This window comes from Calypte anna, chromosome 1 (genome assembly GCF_003957555.1).
Source record: "Calypte anna isolate BGI_N300 chromosome 1, bCalAnn1_v1.p, whole genome shotgun sequence".
Classification (NCBI taxonomy): Eukaryota; Metazoa; Chordata; class Aves; order Apodiformes; family Trochilidae; genus Calypte; species Calypte anna.
Genome location: NC_044244.1, coordinates 5,931,573 through 5,952,785, shown reverse-complemented (window position 1 = coordinate 5,952,785; position 21,213 = coordinate 5,931,573). Strand labels below are relative to the sequence as shown.

Genomic DNA, 21,213 nt, shown 5'->3' with positions numbered 1-21,213 from the left:
GTCTTTCTAGGTGGCTGAAACAATTTTATGCAGATGAAGATGCAACTCTACAGAGCCTTTGAACTTTAAGCATCATTTTAACTTAGCTTTGAACTCCCAACAGGGCCCATGAACTTTCAAAGCAATAAACTCTGCCTGTGAAAGCTTCAAATAATGTAGAAAAAGGCACGGTTAGAAAAAACCTGCAAAAGACTTTTTTTTTTTTTTAAATGCTTGATGCTATTGGAAATATAAAAACACAACCAAGTGCTACTGAAGAAGTGTATTCGGCACTCAAGTGTTTCCCTAATTAATTGTTTAGATGAGTGCTAAAATAAATGCAGCAGCAGCAAAGATAAACAAACCACTTTAGTAATAAAGCCATATATTTGTGCAGACACACAAAAATAAACGGCAGCACTTAATGAACACAAGCAATGAAAATGAAGAACACACTTTGTGTGTGGAATCCATGCTCAGAAAGCTCAATCTCAGAGGTATTTGAGGGGGATCTCACAACAGCTTCCCAGCCTGACCCACGTTTGCCCCTTGTAGAGCATCTTGATTTGCAGAGACTAAGAGTGTAAAAACAAAGTGTCCTGATGAAGCTGATGTTTCACTTTGCCTGCACAGCCTCACAGGAGCAAGGAAAATATTTGTGGTAAGAGACTGTTATCCCAGACAACAAGAGATTGGGTTTTGTTTGTTGGTTTGGTTTTTGTTTGGTTTTTTGTTTTTTGGTTTGGGTTTTTATTAACTAATGTAAAACCTACAAAGGGAGATGCAGAATACATGTAACAGAATATACATGTTAAGATGATTTGAGCAGTCTTCTTTTTGTCACTGGAAAATGAACTAATGAAGCATAAATACTGGGAGAAAACATTATCTTGCAAATCTAGGAAAGCAGTTTTAATAGAATTATAAAACTGTTAGACAGGAAAATTCAGCCAAGCTCTCCTCCCAGAGAGGACAGCATTACACTTCCACGTGTAATTCTTCCAAAGTTTTATCTGCTCCTATCCATAGATTTCCCAGAATCAGGGCTCTCATTATTTTCCCAGAAAACTAGTTTTCAATCTCACAAACATTAATTTTAAAGATACTCTTCATGGTAAATATTTTTAATTTCTCATCACTATTTATTTCTTGAAAACCTTCCTGAAGAACACTACTACTTTGCAGTCTTTGTAGAAGTCACTAACCAGGGCAAATTAGTAGAACCACGTGTATCATGCAAGTAAACATGTAAATCTTCCCAGAAGTCTTAATACTGGTTTAGTTCTTGATACTATCAACCATGCATGATTTGGAAAACTGATTAAAAAAAATCTATTCACCAATATTTAGTATCTCTTAAAGCAAGGGAATATTGGGAGTGTGTTGGATGACCCATGGGGCACAACTCAAGCCCTCTAATTAAAAGCAGTTCAGAGCAATCCAAGCAAGACAGTACCATGATATATAGGCTTATGGCTCTTCAAAGATCAAGACATGGAATTTAATCAAATCAAGATTTAAAATAAATTGTCAGCAGCCTGTTTCCAAGTTATGACAAGAGAAATAGTTGGCTAGAGAGGGACAGACTGTATGAAATGATTGGCAACTTATCAAGACAAGAAGAGAAAAAAGTTGGATGATTGGCAACTTAATCAGAGGGAGAAGGAAAAATAGAGAAAAGGAACAAAACAAGTGCCTGAACAGCTATGTGGGGGCTCCTGTGGCTGTCAAAGATGGCCTTGAGCAGGCAGTGGCAGGAAGGCTTAGACTGAAGCTTCTCTGCAAAACAGATGAAACTATTGAGTGTTCCTTGGCATCAATAACTTGGGGATCCTGAATGTATCTAATCAGGTTTGTAGTAGCATGATTCTGCACAGTGTTCTCTACAGCAACACATCCACAAAACAAAATAACTGTGAGCTTAATGGTACTTTGGTTTGCTACCAAAAATTCATAGGGATTCAGAACAAAGTCCTCAGTCTCATCTGAAAGCTGGGGGTGGTTGGGGAGGGAAATAATCAAATAAATAAATCCAAGGAGTCCTTGTACAGTATTTCATCTTCAGCCTTTGCTCCTTCTCTGACAAAAGTTTTTTTTTTTCCATTGTTCATTTTGCATGAAGACCAACCTGAATAACAATAATATTTTGGTAGTGGTACCCTTATAGATTTTACAGTGTGCCCTTGTCTTTTAATCAACATGTTATTATCCTTTTTTAAAAAAGAAAAAGCTATAGAAACTTTTTCTGGAAGAGAACTGAGGGATGGTTGGTGGCAAGAGGTTAGATTGTCAAATGAGATTTGCAGCTGTCGGTTCCTTCTGGTACCAAGCACTGCTTGGTCTTTTCACAAAAAACCCCTCACATTTCTATTTATCCATGAAGTGCACCAGGTCAACAGAGAAATGGCAAAATTATATCCTAAAAATGTGAAATTTTTCTTCTCACTTAAGATGGAGGATAGGGTAACACTGGAGTGAAGTCCTGCTATGACTGGGACCCATATCTTGTATAATATTTTGGCTCCTGCTAAGCCTTATTAGAGCAAATCTAAAGATATTTCCAAGAAATTGAAATTCTCTATCAGATGGCAGCATTACTCACTCTTGCATTTTGTATGCAAAAAAGATAAACTTTAATGTATAGCAAAAATTATTTCTGGAACAGCATATTGCACGTTTTCACTATAATGCATATCATAAGCTTTGACACAGAGATAACCAAGCGATTACTTGCCAACCTCCTCTCATTCCATCAGTCTTAAAAGATAGGATAAAAAAAGCTTTTCATGTGCAACAGCAGGCTTCAGATTAGTCCCGTGGAGTTATCAAAAATGTGGAACTAAATATCAGACAAGCCCAATTTAAAATGATGAAACAGTTCTGAATTCTAAAACAATTAGGCTGATTTATGCCACATGGCCTAATACAATGTAGGTTTGGATCTTTCTTTTGCTTTTTAAAAGGGAACACATTGTTTCATGCTACTCACAAATTAGTACAATCCAGATTGATTTGTTGTTTTGTTTTTGTTGTGGGTTTTTTTGGTTTTGTTTTTTTTCCTGAATACTCAAGAGCAACTCTTACACCTCCCAAAGAGGTTTTTTTGGAAGACTCATGTTTTACCCAGGAAGACATACACAGAAGTGAGTTACAGACCAAGAAAGGACAAACCATGACTACAGCTGCAGAACAGCATCATCTCCTCTTTCTGTGGCTTTTCAGTGATGCTGTTACTCAGTTTTCACTGCTAGGTGCCTCATTTCTTCTTCTAAATCAAGGATTCTAGGGTGCTATGAAGATTAATCAGGTGAGGCTTGCAGTTTTCTTCTCTACTCTTTATGAGGGTTGCTCCCAGAAAACACATGCATCTTGAATATTTCTGGCTCCACCGGGGTTGAGATTTAAACACAGACATTGGCAATGCATCTCTACTTGATCATGGGACTAAAAAGTCATCATCTGTGTTCCAACATCCATTTAGTTACTACCCATGTTTAAAAAGAAACAGAAGACTGGAGAAACTCTCAGTTATCACAACATGATGCTAGTGATGGCACCAACATTGCTCAAAAACTACACTGAAGATTTCTTACCCCCATTACTTCAGAATACTGCAATTTACACTATAAGGCATAAAGCAAAAGGTACAGGGCATCCACAGCACTTTTTAAAGGCTTTTACTTTTGAAACACACATGGACAATGGATTTTAAATGAAAGTTCTGTTTCTCTATAGCTAGGGGTATTAATATTTTAGTATGACTGCATCTGTGAATGAAGACATTCAAAAAGCCATTATGTTTTCAACTTAGGTTAATAATAAGGCTATTTTTCCACCCACTTTCTGGCACAGCTGTAATGTTCTTGGCCTCAAGTGGGAGGTAATGTGGAACAAGGATTAGCAAGATGGATGATATACAGCATACAGTGCCAGTTCATATAAAATATTACTAGATTGGAAATGACTGTTTACTGTCTCAGTGATTACATGACAACTTTTTTTCTTTCCAAAGAACATACAGTATGTGGCCTCCTCTATGCCAGTAAAGCTTAGTGCATAGCACCTGGGTAATGACAAATTAATTTTTGAGCTACGCCTGATGAGGGGGTCAGCCAAAATCTTAGACAGAGTTTATCCCCAGTACTATTTTGACAGAAAATGTATTCCTCCTGTTCATCAGCATTAGCACAGTGCAGGGATTATACAACAGAAAATAGTCGGGGGAACAAAATACCAGAAAAAAAAATAATGTTAGGACTGTGCATTTAAAGTACAATTATAAAACAATTCATCTTGTAGGAAGGGGGGGAGCTGGAAACAGCATCTCATGGTCCACTTCCAAATAAAATTGGACAAAACATTTAGGAATGCACTAAGCAGAACAAGTGTGGATTTGGCAGACAAAAACTCGAACTAGCAGGTCTTTTTTCAGTCCAGTTAGGTTTCCAAACCTGAGAGCTTTGCATCCTGGAATGTGAGGTCTTTTTGCCTTATCTAGAGACCAATCTCTCTTGACCAAGGCCAGAGCAGCTCAGCCATGAGCAGTCAGGGACAGCTGAGCCCTGGCTCCCAGCACATTCAGGTTCCATCATCCCTCCAGCCAAGACAACCATGTGGGTCTAAAGTTTATGTCCTGTTCAGACATAAAATTTGTTCTACCACAAAGTCAACACAAGTTGTTTCAACCCTGAGCTCTCAGTAGTTCCCATCACTTGGGCTACTGGCCACAAGCATTGCCAAAATATCAGCAATACTTCAGAGCTGAAAAATGTTTTCTTTAATAATTCTAGTGAAAGAGCACTTTCATGTGAAAGAGAAACAGGAGTGTTTCGAAATGGCAAAATCATTTCTCATCCCTAAGCAAAGCTCCTCTGAAAGAGCTGTTCGCAATTCCAGACACCTCCATTTTCATGTAAATAGTTTAAGGATTTAATAAAACATATAAACAGACTTAAATCATTATTCTTCCAGCTGCAGATGATCTATATTAACTGAGCAATCTATTTCCACAAAAATATTTTCATTGGAATTAATCTTAATGCTCACTTCTCCTTCCTCCAGCAAGCTAACATCTAGGCACTTTGAAATGCACATCAGCTACTTCAACAAGTAAGATGAGTAATTCTTGGTTTTCCTAACCACACAGGGCATAAGTGGATCATCTCTTTACATGCCCTGGACGATGAAAACGACATTAAGTATTAGAAATTTTCCTGTTTGAGTAGCCTGGTGAGAACAAGCCAAGTTTTCAGGCTTGCTCTCATCATCATTTCCAGAGTATCAGAGTTTCCATGAGCAGTGCCTCCCAGAGTCAGGTCACCAAAGCCTCAGCCCTGCACTCCCCAGCTTTTTTCTTTTTTTATTTTTTTTTTTTTTTTTTCAGGGCGTTGTTCCAAGGCTGTGAGCAGCTACCCAAAGTTCCAAAGTCTGCTTCTCTGACATGCTCAATTTGGCAAGTGTAGGAGAAATGCTGTTAGACAAGAAGAAGAGGGGGAAAAAAAAGAAGTAGGCACATTCCCTTCTCCTACTCACTTTCTAATGATTTTTGTGCTGTTTCCTTTTAAATCTTTCTTAAAATTTCAGCCTTTGGCAGCAAAATCAGCAAGAACAGATCTCTGCTTCAATAAACATGCATAAAGCCCTTTTTGTTGAGGAGATGGGTCCAAACTTCTGGCATCTGGGTTGTGCAGCTTTCACTGCACAATCTTTCTCATTCATCTATGCCATCAATGTTTCAGGACAAAGATCATTTTATCAATCTGTTTCTACAGCATATGGTACAATCTGTTACACGAATCTGCAATACAAACAGCAGTTGATAACCAGAGCCTGTGGACAAGACTGGAGCCCCAGATTTTAGTTCCTTTGTTATCTGTGGCACAAGGACCCTGATCACAACAGGGCAGGCTGCACTTCTGCTGTGTGCACACAAGGTACTATGGGCACTCTCCATGAAGTCTAAATACTTTATGTTCCCTAGAAAAAGAGAAAAAAACCCCACAACTTATTTTTTCCCCTTCCCTCTGTTTCCTTTAAGTAGTCAATCAAAAGTTAAAGCCATGATCATACAAAGGGAGACACCAAATTACCTTCTGTAATATCCTCCTAAAATACAAAATAAAGGGAGAAACTTAGGGAGAAAGAAGAACAATTTGTGCCAGATGCTGCCTAATGGATATTCAATAAAAAATGTTACACACAAATGTATGAAAAAAATGCCCTGCTTTTAAACAGATTGTTCCCCCAAATCACATCTGACTGCAATAGTAATAATGCGTCTCATCCTAATTAAATATTTAATTTTTTTTTTTTAAGATTGCAACCACTTCTGACATTTGCTGCACAGAATATTGCACTCTTGCTCCTTGCAGCACAGATTGTTAGGCTGCTGCTTTACATGCTGATTTCTCTTTTGTCAACTGAGACCTTGAGTATTTTCATAGGGAAAAGCAGATCACTGTTTTTTTAAGAGAGCCAAACAATGCCATGTAACCAACATCAGTTGACACGGGCAATTACTTTCTTTTTTTCCCCAAAAAAACCCAAAGCCACAAAAACAAAGAGAAGACTGTAAGTCCTTTGAATGGCATGTGCCTTACTGATTGTAACAGAATGTCAACTGCATGCATAAACACGGGTGGGTGAGGTTCAGGAGTGGCATGTGGATCATTAAAATGTAAGATGTGTAGGTGAATTAAAACTTTTGCCATTGGATTCGGTTCATAACAAAGAAAGTTGCTGCAGAAACTATTCCATTGTTTACCAATTTCCTCAAAAAAAGCAGTTCAAAACCATTTTTCCCCTTTGTTGCTGAATGAATGGAGAATAAAAGATTTTGTTGCTAGATTTCATGTATTCCTTTTTTAAAAGAATGCATACGAAAGGAAAACAAAGGAGATGCAAACTTCAGTGATATTTTTGACATTCAAAAATATTCTGCAAAAACATCCCATATATATCCCATTTTCTCCTTAATGGTTAAAACATAAGAGCAGAGTAGGGAAATTGTGGATATCTTTATCAGTGGCTTGAAGCATCTCTGGCTATGTCACTGTGTTTCCATGCGTCTGAGTCTTCCATTTATAAAACGTGAATATGTTAACGTAGCTTATTTGCATTTCTGCTTTCATGTAGGAAGTCACACAAAATACCTTCCTGGCTCTCACTGCCACATCTCCCTGTAATGCGAGAGCGAGAATCCTGCATTAATAACAGCATTAAAAATACCACCAGGATTATTCAACACAATCCCTCTGCCATCACGAGCAGTTCCTGTCCTCAGCAGAGGCTCTGAAGCCCCAGCATGGGTCACCCTGACACCTCTGTTGTGCAGCACAAGGTGTGCTTGGGCTGCTCGTCCTGGTGCAGCCCTTACTCACAACAGACACACTCAAACTAGGAAGGACACTTCTGTTCAAAAACCTCACCTTCCTTAGACACTTGGAAAACCACCTCGAAGATGAACAGCCTTCCTGAAGGGCTCAGTGATTACCTGTCATGTACATACACCTATACTGGTTCTTAGCTTCAAGCCTGTTCCTACTCAGCAAAGTAGTGAAGAACATGCTTTAACTTTTAATCACTTGCTGAAGTCATCAGGACTGTCTGCCTAGTGGAACAGGGGTCTTTATGAGCCAAATATTATTCTTAGTAATAAGGAGACCTGGCAATACACTAGATGGACCATTTGATAGCAAGTAACATTAATTCAATTAAATCCTCTTACAGCATACACTCTTCAGCTAATGCAGCTTACAGTGAAATTTTCTCTAGCACTCATTTAAATATAATTACTGCACTTATCTTGTCATGAGGAGATTTCTGAAGGTTACTTGTACTGTGCATGTGTAAACCTACAAGCTAGGCTGACCTTTAGTTGTGAGATTTTTTTAAACTACTTACATTGCAGCACCTAAATAATGATGATAATAATAATAAAAATAATAATTCTCCACTTTCACATAGCACCTTTTAACTCAATATATACCCTAGCAAGAAGAAGCAAGCAACAAAGGACCAAAAGGCATTGCATGCTAAGAGCTAAGGACTGGAAAGGAAAGCTAAGTGTTGGAAATCAAAAGGCTGGGAGATACACACTAGGAAACCACAACTTAAAAGAAGTAGTAGCAGTGGTAGAGAATTTCGTTTGATTCTTCTGAAAAACACCCTCTTCTGAGACAATTTCATAATCACCTTTTATACACAAATTGGTATTATCAGCAGCTATGCTGCAGTGTCACCTTCCATCTGAACCTGAGAAGAGATTCACATCTCCTGACCAAGCTGGTTTTGGTGACATTCCCTTGTGCTTCCCTACACGTAGCCCAGTGATATACTGGAAAAAGTCTCAATCATTGGCAAAACTGGAAACTGGGAGGTGTCAGTAAAACAAAACAAAAGAAACCAAAAGAAGAATCAAACATCAAACTTCAGTGTGCACAAATATCCATAAACCTACAGTCTCGAGAGCCTGATGAAATAATGGAAGTACAGGTGTAGAAACAGGAAGAGAAACCTGCTGAGCATGATGGAAACAAGCAGTTTGGAAAGCCACCCCTATACACAGTGGATGTTTCAGGCCCTTGTAATGGTAAAAATTGCCATACAGTTCTATTGTAGGCTCTTTTTCTTGTCTTCCCTTTCTCACAACAATGAGAAGCACCCTCAAATTAAAAATCTGCTCCACTTGACCCTTTAAAATTAGGGAAGAAACAGTAGGGTTTGGGCTATGCCAGCAGTGTGCACCAAGCAGAGTGTAACTGAGCAATCCACATCAAAGTGCAGACACTTGGGTGAGGTGAGAAATGCCAAGTCTAAAAGGGAAAGAACCCCACTTCTCAGGTCTATCAAACCCTGCCCTGGCCTCAGTGTTGCAAAAGGAAACTCTGCTGCTTAGTTTTTACATCTCTCTAACAATGGCCAGCTGGATCACAGAATAAGAGAATGGTTGGGATGGAAGGGACCTTAAAGATCACCTAGTTCACACACCCCTGCCACAGGCAGGGACAACTGCCACCAGACCACGTTGCTCAAAGCCTCATCCAACCTGGCCTTGAATGCTTCCAGGGATGGGGCATCTAATTCTCTGGGTAACTTGTTTCAGTGTCTCACCACCCTTGGAGTAAAGAATTTCCTCCTAATGTCAAATCTAAATCTACCATTTTTCTGTTCCCCTCATGGTATCACTATATGGCCTTAAAAAAAATCCCCTCTCCAGCCTTCAGAATGTTTGTAGAGGTTAGAAACATTTGACATAATTATGATGATTCGATCATCCAAGTTTGCCAAGGGTTCATTTTTTGTTTAAGCATGAAATGAATTGAGAGAATCTTGCTCTCCTCATTTCCACCCTTCTGCTCAAACCCAGATGCTCACTGCATTAAGAAACATCAAGCAATTTCATTCAGCTCTTATGGCACACAATAGCAGACATTCAAGGGAGAACTTGGGGCTGTGAAGTATTTTAAAACTCTTAAATAAAATGTGGGATACAGGAGGCTCTCATTCAGAAGTAACATTTTCCCTTCCATCGAGAGTTCCCCCATGCTCCGGTGAAGTGAATTAAAATTGACACTGAGAAAAACCTAATTGAGCCAGAGACAACACAGCACTTTTCACTATAGAAACTGAAGCCCTGGTGGAATTACTCAGGTTAATACAGTCCATTTTAAATGTACAATGATTTTTATATCCCATGATGTGCAATAACAAAGGAATCCTGTTGTTTAATACTTACTGTTTTAATTACGGGAGGCAAAGAGAAAGTGGGTGGGGGTGCCTATGGGTCTGCTCCACGCTCATTTTCTAACCACAGTCTTCATCAGATATGATTAATATGTGAATAAATCAATGCAAATCTCACCTGAGCAGTGTTAACATAACAAAACCTTTGTGTCAGTCAGTCCAGGAATCCAAGCACCGAGAACGAAGGGAGCAGATTTGATTTTGGTGACACAGTAACAGCACAAACAGAACGTTCTCCTCTGCCTGCTCAAAGTGTCTCAAAAATTTTCAGAAAAGTCCCTGTAGGCCTCTATCTCATTTCTTCCAGCTGGTAAAAATTAAGTGATGCTATTTCTCTCCTTTTGCAAAACATTTGGAGATCTACAACTGAAGCATCAGAGCTGCTCCTCACTGTGCCACGTTCTTCCTTGCAGCTAAAGTTTCATGCAGTACATTATATTAATCTACTCCTTATTGCAGTAGAGCTCCCTAAAATTGCAATTGAAAGCATAACAACTTGAGCTGCTAGGACAGTTTAATTATTGTTTGAAACATAAATTTCCCCAGTTCAGTTAGGCAAATAAGAGACGTGGTTTATTAGAAAAGATCTTCCACCTCTTTATAGCTCCTCTTCTTCTTCTAAAAGAATGCATGACTCAGATTTAGTAGTTTTATTTTAAATTAAAACCATGAGGTAGTAGACACTGAAGTTTTTTTCCTCCACAAATAATAATGAATTTATGCACCACAGAGTTTAATCTGCTCAGTGAAAGTCTAACATCCCACTTAAAACTGCATCCTCATGGGCATAGACTAGACAGTAATTAGGTGCAGTGAAAATCCAAAAAGATCACTGGAAACATTCACATTTAATTTATTCACTGGATTGTCTCAGAGTGTTTTTATAAGCAATTAGGAAGATGCAGATTCCTGAAAGTGCCTTCTTTCCTGAGATTGATGGACCAGGAGATTTGTATGGCATATGCAGCCTTCTTCCCCATAGCTCACTGGCTTGAGGTAAGCTGAAACCAGGCTTAGAAGCCACTACCAGACTTTATCCTTAGGGAGTTATTTGCTGTTCTTTTGAAATATGCTAATGGCTACAGTGCACTATGGAACTGACATCTGGAAAGAAAAAAAAAAAAAAAAAAAAAGTAACTTTACACCTGCACAACACATCCTTTCCTGGCATCTCCATAACACAAATCTGACACCAGGGTAGGCTGTGGGTCTTATCAGACCTAAGGCATGCTCAGTACTGTCCTCTTGCTACCCTGCTCCAGCAGGGTGACAAAGTATGGTGCTGGGAAGATGGAAATAATGAACTACTAATTATTCTGCACTGCAAATGCTTCACACATATCCATTTTATAATGTATTTAAAAATTATAAAGAGTAACAGACATCCTTTCAAAGCTTTCCTGTGGTTTAAAATTCATGTCAAGAAGTAGCAAACTCAATGGCATATTTATGATAAAACATTTTGCATAGTCTTTAGCTTTTTACTGCAACTCATAATTGTAATATTTCCACGTCTAGCACATCATCTCAGCAGTGGTGGAGAAATTCCTACTTCCTTGGGAACTCTTGTTTCTATTTCATGAACAAAACTTCTCATATTGTGGGTTTTATTTTTTTTTAATTAATCTGTGCATATGTGTGCACACACACTTGTTGATAGTTTTAGCAGGGTGGCAATAATAGAAGATTAAAGCAATAAAACACCATTCTTGTGGTGGAAATGAGAGTCTCGGAAGCTGCAGCACAGCTGAAATACATGCTCATAAGGCTATTCTACAATTACACTTCATTTTTGACATTGCTCCATTGTAAAATGTTTTCTTCCTCTGAGCTCCATGCCACCATGTGTGAAGATTTCAGACTTCTACGATTAAAACATCAGAACTGAAGAGAATGAGAAAGACTGCAAGAGTTGTGTTTTGTTTTCTTTTGAAGTGATTGTTCTTTAACAAAAACATGCATCTTTTTCATGTGGCAAGCAGCTAAATATTGTATGTTTACTCATTTAATAGAAAATTGGAAGAGGAAAGAATTTCAGTGCCACAACAATGTCATAAAAAGATCTAAACTCACTGATGTGAGCTTTAATATGCAACTGAAGAAACTGGATACCATAAATCTCAAACTGACAGTATCTGGCACTGTTTCAGAGGTATATATTTTAAATTTAGGCATCAATCTTGAAAATACTTAAACATGCATGTGATTTTATGTCTGAGCTTTATGTCCATTGATTAATTCTGTGTGCGAGTGTGTGCATGACTTGACTCAGATTTTTCCATGTATTACAATTTTTACCTTTGAGATTATATATTTGAGAGACTGAGGTTTGGCATATTATTCAGATTCAACAATGAAATTTTATTAGCTGGGGTTTTTTCAATTTTATTGAAAGTTAAGGCTGTTTTAACCACCTGCCTGTGTAGTTTTCTGATTTAATGATGGCATTATAAAAAAAGATTACCCCATTATATTTTAAGAACATTTGGGAATTTTTGTAAAGTTATTCTAAAATATTAAATAGGTAAGTGTTGGATGGTTTGCTGAAGAAGTAAACATTCTGGCAAAGAACTGCTTGCCTTTTTTAACTATTGTGTAAAATATTATTTCCAGCACTGTCATGACCAAAGCCCACTATTGTGTAATCTCCATAATTCTAAATCATTAACTTTCAATTGTTTAAAAACATAATTAGGGAAAAAACCCACAAACAAATCCCTTTTTTTTTTTTTCTTTTTTTTTTTCCCCCCTGAAATGTCAGAAAACCTGAACCCATAATTTCACCAGTATTCCTGGAGTTGTTGAACATACCTGGAAAGTGCTTGGATTTATTTCATGCCTGAGTGGGAGCTCAAACATCCTTTTACCTAGCTTGTCTTTCCCCCAAGTGTTTATTAGACATGAACATTAAATATCAATTAGGAAAACCACAGTTGGAATATGAAGTCCTACTCCTAACGGCTGGTCTGCATAGGAGTTTTTCTATCAATTTAACTAAACCAATTAATGTAGTTTAAGTTTATGCACTTTTTTTTCAGCATAGATGTAATTATTATGTGCTTATACACTCTTAGCCTAATTTTGAAAATTCATATACAGATGTAAATCATACTTAAGCTGCTACAAAACTGTGCAACCAATGAGCCCCAAAGCGATCTCCTTTAATCCCTTAGAGATGTGTTATTTCCATTAATTTCTTATAGCAACACCTAGAGTCCTCACTTCTGTACCAAGCCCCCACTGTGATAAATACTGTAAAAATACAGAGTGAAATGATGCTTAAAAAACCTTCTTAATTCTGCTACAGCTCCAGTCATTCATATGCCATACATAAGAACTTCAGAAACAAGGTTGAGGGAGGTTTTATGTGCACAGTCCCATTCTTTAAACACCACAATCAGAAACCACTCTCTACCCAGTCCCCCCAACATCTTCTACTCTTGCAGTCAAAAACCCCTGCTCCTGTTACACTTTCTTCCCAAATATCTTCCACTGTTTCTGCATTATCTGGCCCGGTTGGATTTGCTGTGATCATTTTCTGTGTGAAAGGAAACAGGAATTGTTTTGGTTTTTGGCATAATCGATGGGAATATACAGCAAGATGGATTTATGTGGGCAAAAAGTTTACAGTCAAGTATGCAATAGGACTTTATCTTCATCTCCTCCCCCTCCTCAAAACAATACAAAAATATCAGGGGTCATCTGAAATGTCAGATTCTCTTCATCCTGGCCATACATAACCCACTGTCAGCTGTGTCTACCACATTCCTGACACCTTGTCCTGCTTATGGGGTGAAACATGGGGCACTTTCATGTCTCATGCTGCTCCTTGCACAATATTTCAAAATACCAAAAGGAAGCAAGCAAGAGAAAAGCTTCTTTAGGAACTTTTCTTACTGCTGCTTCAGGAAGACCATTCTCTACTCTGCAAGTGAAGGAAGAAAGTTTGACTTAAGAAGTTGTGTGGGTTTTTTTTTTTTTCTGTTGGCCTGCTGTTTCTCAACCTTAAGTCTATGCTATGCAGTCCCTGGGCTTAATATTAATTGAAAGAATTTATCTCCTCCTGCCTTCAGTATGCACTTCAATATACTGCAGAAACTTCAATCATATCCCCTTATAACTTTTTTTTCCAAACCAAGGTACAGTCATGTATTCTTTCTCAGTCAATGCTTGAAGCCCTTTAAAAGTTCACCTTCTTAGACCTCTTACCATGGCTTAACCCTTCCTGACTTTATACAAAATCATGCTGGTCTTCTCTGGACCTCTGCCCCTTTCTATAGAATGCTACTAAATATTGGTAGCTGTAGTTTAAACATGATCAAAAAAACCCTCTTTCTTTAAGTGGTGCAGTATTTCCTTGAAAGATATATTCAATGCTTCCATTTATACAGCTTCACATTTCTGTGCCTTTTTGACCACACGGACACAAAACATCATGTCGATCCTTTTATGATATGTGCTCTCTTCAAATCTTCTACTTCTCTCAAATCTTTGAAAAAATATTCAACATATGTGTTCACCCAAAACTCAAATTTACTCTTGCTCATGGTTCATTTTACCCAGCTGAATCTCTTTGTATTGGACTGTTTTCTCCAGGTTATCAGATGGCTTCACCTCTATCCAGTCCTTTCTGTGTGATCCAAAAAGTTGGATAACAAGTCAGTGGTTCATTCTGTCAAAGCCATTTACATAGAGAGTGAAAAGATATTGATCTCCAATAACAGTCCCTGCTGCTCTCCAATCATCATCCCCTCTCTTCCCCTGGCCCATAACCTTTCACCATTCTAATCTGCCCTCGATCATCTAACCAGCTCCTTTCTCCATTTGAAAATGGGCCCTTCTCTGCTTCACCAGCAACAGCATGTATTACTCTCCTATGTGACACTGTGTGAAATGCCCCTGGGAAATCCAGCTTGATTATACACACAATTTCACACCTGTCCACTTTCAGAGAAACCTCTTGAAAAACTCCAGCAGATTTGTTCAATCAGAAAAAAAAAATCAGCTCACATCGCTAATATGTTTTCTAATCCTACTTATAAGCTATATAAAATTACAGAATTAATGCTCTTTAAGGTTTAAATTTAAACATTCTAAAGTCAGAGACTGAAAGTTGAAAGCTCAACTTTCTAATTTGCTTTCCCTCCCCACTGTACTTTTATCTAAAAGCAAAATCTGGCTTTTGTGACTCTTCATGGTGTGAAACATCATGGAGTACACAAAGCACCTGCTTAAAAAATAGACAAGGCAATTTTTCATTCAGTGCATGAAAGATTTCAACTCTACAATGGTAACAGAAGACCTCTTGTCCATGATCACTAAAAATTATTTTAAAGCACACTTGCATAATGGCTGTGGTCCCAAGTTCTGCAGTTTTGACAACATATGTGCTTGTGATGCAACTCATGGGATCTCAAAAGCTAGACTATGTTTTTGTGGACCTGTGAGAGCATCCAAGACTCAATGTAAGTCAAAATGTGGAGAGAAACTCTGTGATGTCTGAGGGGAGCTTTTAAAATATCTCTAAAATAGTTTTGCCAAACACAAAGCATTGATATTTGAGGAGCAGGAGCATGTAATCAGCTGAGCCATGAGGCAAGGGCAGGAAAGAAGGGTTGGTTAATGTCTTTGCTGCTGATTAGGACAGTCAGGATGGGCTTGTGTGACAAGTGGAGTGCCACAGCCCTGCTCCCATTAGTACTGCCCAAGTTCCCTTTTCTGTTCCCACAGAAAATGGGACACTGTAAGCAGGGACCTTCTGTAGTGGAAGAACTGTTCCCCCTGCCTGTTCACGAGCATTTTTGAAGGGTTTAACTGTAGTTGAAGTGGAACCCAAAGAAGCCACATAACTTCTGGCTCCTGTATGATTCGCCCATCCAGTCTCTCCTGTATGCAGCAGATGAATGCCTCATTACCAGATTCCTTTACTTGCTTCCTGGTAGACTGAAATTACCATGTTAAATAGGATAATAATAAACACTGGCCTTTAACTACAGCACATCTCTGTTCACTCAGCAGCTACCCTCTAATCTGATAAAGGGTCTGTAAAAAGCTACAAGGAAACACAGAGTTAGGAGTTAGTTGTTACCCAGGTGCCTCTCCCCTGCTTCCTGCAACACAAACCCAACAAGGGGCACGAGCAGGCTGAAGCTCACAAAGCTTTAGGGGACCTCTATCTCTACAGGAATTAACGGGTATTGAAGCAGGGGCAAGGTACCAAAATGACATTGTGGATCTGGCCCAAGACTCTTCTGCTGCATTTCAGTGGGCAGAAGTAGCCCTGGGCCATCTGCTTGCTTCAGCACTTGGAGTCCAAAACAACAGCAGCCAAGAAAATCTTTCCGGTTTGGAAGAACAGTAGGGAAGAAGAGAGATCTTGGTGGCAGTGTATACTGCCTTCATGTTGAGCTTGTGTATTTTAGGTTTTATAGAAGCTCTCTTTAACAACCACTCTGAAAAAAAAGTCATCTATCCACCCAAAATAATTATATAATGCAGCAAACTGGACTGGGAACAGAGAGAGCTGATCGGCCTAGACTTTGAATCCCTTTAGCCCTCAGAAGCTGAAAGTGCCATTAATTTCAGTGTTACAGGATTTCCTGCTTTTTTTTTTTTTTTTTCCTTTTCCATTTTTTTGTAGGTAGTTTACCTAATCTCCCGGATTTCTCCTGTTGCAGCGAGAGGAAAAAGCCTTGCAAAACAACAGGAGATAAGCACAAAGTCAAATTACTTTACTGAGCTCTTTCACACATCCAAAATGAACCAGAGATCTGCAAACTCTGGAAAGCAAGAGGATTTTGCTACTGACAGAGGATGTTTTGATCATCACTCACTGAAACACAGCTATTCCTGTGATTCCCAGTTAATAAAGCCAAGTTTACACGCTTGCACTATCAGTGCTATATCTGTGGAAATAAGAAAGCTTTCCTCTAGTTTTCCAAAGTGAGTAAAACTTGGCTTTCTACCTGTCTTCCTCATCTTTGTCCAGCTTCAGCTTTGCAGAGCTGGCAAGCAATACAAAAAAAGAGGAAAGACATGAACTAGGCCGTCTGTCGTTGGAGGGTATGAAAGACAGTCTTAGTAACAGCAGGAGAGAGAGAAGCAGCCTATGGTTATTTTTGACAGAATTGGGAGAGACTCAGATTGCAGCTTTATACACAGCTCATAAGAGAAAAATTCTGCCCAAATTGGAGAAGCCCCTTTGGCCAAGCTAATAGAAATACACAACCCTTCTCTGGTAAGAGCAAAATCTTTCAAAAATCAAAATGCCATTCTTCAAAAACCAAAAACCTCCTCTCCCCCTCCTCTGCACACTGTAGTAGAACTAACTTGCATTTTTGTCATTGCTTGTAATGGTTTGCAGAACACTCAGAGAAAATTTCTGGGTAATACCAGCCTGCAAATGTTCTGCACAATAAAAACCTGACTTTTTCTAGCATCACCTAACCACAAAATCCCCTTGATGGCCCATGCTGCAAATCTGGAGGTGATGCAGAGAGGCAGCAGGCAGGAAAATGCCTGGCACTGCCCCAATCCACCCAGCTCAAATAAAAATGGTTGCTTTGTGTGGGTCTTCACACAGCAAGAGAGCATGAGATTTGATCTCACCTCCAAACAAAAAGTCAAAACTCAGCTTCATTATTAAATGCCAATTAAATAGCACAGGTGAAGTACTTCTCATGCATTGTGATGACAAGACTACCAGACATTTTTCAAGGCAATTTTTTTGTTTATTTGGTTTCTAACCAAATATTCAATAATCTCTCACACCAAATCTTTTGCGCTGCTGGATTAAGAAAATAAAAATAAAAAAAATAAAGAGGCGGCTCAGGGGAGACCTCATCGCTCTCTACAACTACCTGAAAGGAGGGTGTAGCCAGGTGGGGGTTGGGCTCTTTTACCAAACGACTTTCAACAAGACAAGAGGGCATGGACTTAAGTTGTGCCAGGGGAAGTTTAGGTTAGATATTAGAAAGAATTTCTTTACGGAAAGAGTGATCCGTCATTGGAATGGGCTGCCCACTGAAGTGGTGGATTCTCCGTCCCTGGAGATATTTAAAAAAAGACTGGATGTGGCACTCAGTGCCATGGTCTAGCAACCGCAACGGTGGTTCAAGGGTTGGACTCGATGATCTCTGAGGTCCCTTCCAACCCAGCCAATTCTATGATTCTATGAAAAATCATTTCTAGTCAAGAGATATCCACAAGAAACTCAAAAGGTTTCTGTATCTAGCAACCTTACTGGCAGACTCAGCCAAGAGGAAGAATAAAGCCAGTATGGAGACTGACTCCTCCAAAACTTCCAGGGGAAAAGCTGATCACAAGAGGAGCTTGCTGCTGGGTCAGGGAAATGTAAGTCTGAAGGTTATTCTGTCTTTCTTGAGGATCAATTTATTTTACTCATTAGAACATATAATGCCTGAAGTAACATAAAGACATCATCTTGACAAAGAGTGGAAAAAACCCAACAAAAACCAGCCAAACCAAAACCAACCACCTTTCAAAAAGAATACTGAATATGGGGACTGCAAGCCTTCATAATTAGTCTACAAGAATTTGCATAACCTGTCCTTCATGCCTTCCAGCTGCCTGGAAAACAGGTACAGCATAATGGAAAACACTGCAAAAACAGGAATTGGTGACTTTCTTCTGTCTAACCACAATACAAGTCTCACTTCATTTACTGCTTAGTGGGAAAGCATTTCTGTGTCCCAGGAATCGGCTCTTACTACATGGAAGAGTCTCAAAGTTCAGCATTTGTGTGGTTTAAACTAAGTAGGAATTTACTCATCCATAGCAGCCTGGACTGCAGAAAATCCAGTTGCTTGACCTCTTAATGCTGCCTTCTATCCAGCATTACAAGCAAAAGACACTTGGTGAGGGCTCTGTGCTAACGTAACAAGGGGCTGCATGCTACAATACATCAACCCTAGGGAATGGAGGGAGCTGGAAGCAGAACTGCACTAAACACTCCAACCAAAATTACCTTCTCCTTCTGAAGGGAATGAGCAATCTAATCTGAGGACTTGGTTAGCAGCAAGATATGGTGAGATGAACCCCCTTCCTGACATTGGTGTGACACCCATAACACCAAGTCTTCCAACCAGAAGTGATACATGAAAGCAACCCAAAATGAACTGTTTCATTTATAGCACAAGACTTTGTCCAATTGGGACAGCAAAGAAGAGGCCACCAAGAAGATCCTCTGCCCTGCACCCAGGCAAGGAGGAACTGCTGAGCCTTGGCAGCGCTTTGCACAGGAGCACCCAAAGTTGTGCCATGTGCCTTCCACAGTAGTGGTCACCTCACACTGAACTGGAAATCTCAAGCGAGGGCTGTTTTGCACTGTTAGTCAGCTGATAGTCCACAAAATTGGTTTATTATATTCTCCAGAGCACATGAGCTTTTAAAGGTTTTTAGAAGCAATGGCAGGAGTGAGAATGAATAACTATCTAGTAACCTTACAGCAAGGCACACAGGCTTGTACCATTACACCTCTGAGCTGCACTAATTATTGGTACAGTTGCTTGTTGCTTTGTAAAGCAACACTTTGATGTACCAAACCTAAAGTGTAAATGAAAGTATACAGCTATTTAGGGAGAAAAATGCACTCTGTGAAAAACAAAAAGCAACACCAAAACTCACCTGCAGTCTACATGCAAGCATATGTACACTAACATATGCTTTAACACACAAAATTCTCACATGCCTAAACACTCAGTGAAAGAAAGCAACACAGTTAAGGACAGATGCTTTGTGTGTAGAAAAAAATGTAGGAAGGAAAAGCAACCCTTTTGAAAATACCAGAGCCAAAAATCAAACCTTTAACACAGCTACAGAATATAAATCAGATTTTGGGAAAAGGGCAGGGTAATACTATTTTGTAGTTTTTATTGCCTCTGGAAAAATGACATAGCAAGAGCTATGAAATCCTATGATTTCTCCCCTTTTGTATCCTCAAAATTATTCCCGCCTGGGGTGCAAAGAGTGGAAACAAAAAGAAGTAGAAAATCTTATTTTTCATGAGCTAATCCTGGGAAAGTGACTGCTCTGGTTTCCATGTTTCTTGGCAATAATAATTTAAACAAGAATGGCAATCTTTTGTTATTGTTTGCACAGCTGGAATGCACACTTCCAGATAACAGACATTTAAACTGCAATTTAAGAAGAGGAGAAAGACAGTAATCGATAAGTGTTCAGGAGCCTTCTCCTCTTAGGACTGCTACATAGCTCAACACAGTATGACTTCAAAACAGACAGCCCAGATGCAAACCTCTTTGGAAATCCTGAAGGCATGCAAGACCATAAAAAAGAAAAGAATAATAAAAAAAAGAAAAAACAAAACCTAAAACAAACTGAAAGCAAACAGAGCAGAACTACTGTACCTTTACTTTGGGGAGGATTCTGACTTCTGTCTCGGAGAACATTAATCTGGTAGACAGCTCCATAAGGCTCAAAAAGTTCTTTTAACTCTTTTTCTGACCATGAACGGGGAATCTGTCCAACAAACATCTTAATGGCATCTGGGTCTGGTTGGTCTGAATGATCCAAAGCTCCATTCATCTTGTTAGCTGTGCCGTTACTAGAAAGTGGAAAAGGAGATTAAAAAGAGAAGGCAAGTCAGGAGACTATGCAGTTTTCATGTGCTCTAGATGCAGAAGATGATGTCAATTGGCACAAAGAAGAAAAAAAAAATCAGCATTTAATTAATAGCATAAGTATTATGAACAAAAAACAATGAGATTACATTTTTCATTGAGCCTGGTTTTCTCTGCAGGCTGCTGGTTAATGTCATTATATAAGAAGAGAAGGGCACAACGCAAACCAGGACTTATGCATTTTACAGCAGAGGATAGTTGAAAATAAGTGCAGATTTCTCTCCATGACTGTTGTAAACAGAACTGCAGTGAATTCTCACTGAACTGGCTACTGGCAGAAGTAAGGCAGTGCGTGAGTGCGTGTGTGTTTTGTAATAAAGTCACATGAAAGGAATATGAAACACTTGGCAATCTGTCAGATGACTAATGCAAGATGCCAGTGATGAATTTGCAGATTGTGTGAAGCATCCATGTGTGCATCAAATTAGTAGGATATTGTCTAGAATGGAAAACACTCCAGCTATGTGGCTGGTTGCTGCCGATTAGTTGCCTGTGCTCTTTAAAAAGGAGAAGCAGTCTGGAAAGCTGCAGTTTGAAGTTTATTTTTGAAGGTTATTGCACCCTGGCATTAAAAAAAAAGAAGCAAAAAAACCATACAGAAACCCCACAATTGAAAGAGAAAGAGGTTGCAAAAATGCCTACTTAGTAGGGAAAATTACGATACTGCTTCAAAAAGTTTTTCTCCCCTGCAAAAGGACAACACATTTTTGAAATTTTTCACACCCTGTAAATTGTTCCCCTGTCTGATCTCCAGATGCACATCTCTAGTTCAAAACAACCACACACTTTTGCAAGGAGAAAGAACTCAGTAACAAAAAACAACCTGCTCTGT

At 39.0% G+C, this 21,213-nt stretch overlaps 1 protein-coding gene across 2 annotated transcripts in view; it reads right to left on the bottom strand.

Moving 5' to 3' along the window:
• CELF2 (CUGBP Elav-like family member 2) overlaps positions 1 to 21,213 on the bottom strand; it is a 548,689-nt gene that overhangs the window by 109,751 nt on the left and 417,725 nt on the right. For both annotated transcript variants that reach the window (XM_030469342.1, XM_030469341.1), the window contains one exon: positions 20,109 to 20,305. In XM_030469342.1, coding sequence (XP_030325202.1) covers positions 20,109 to 20,286 — 178 coding nt within the window. In that variant the 5' untranslated portion in view covers positions 20,287 to 20,305. The remainder of the gene's footprint in view (positions 1 to 20,108; positions 20,306 to 21,213) is intronic.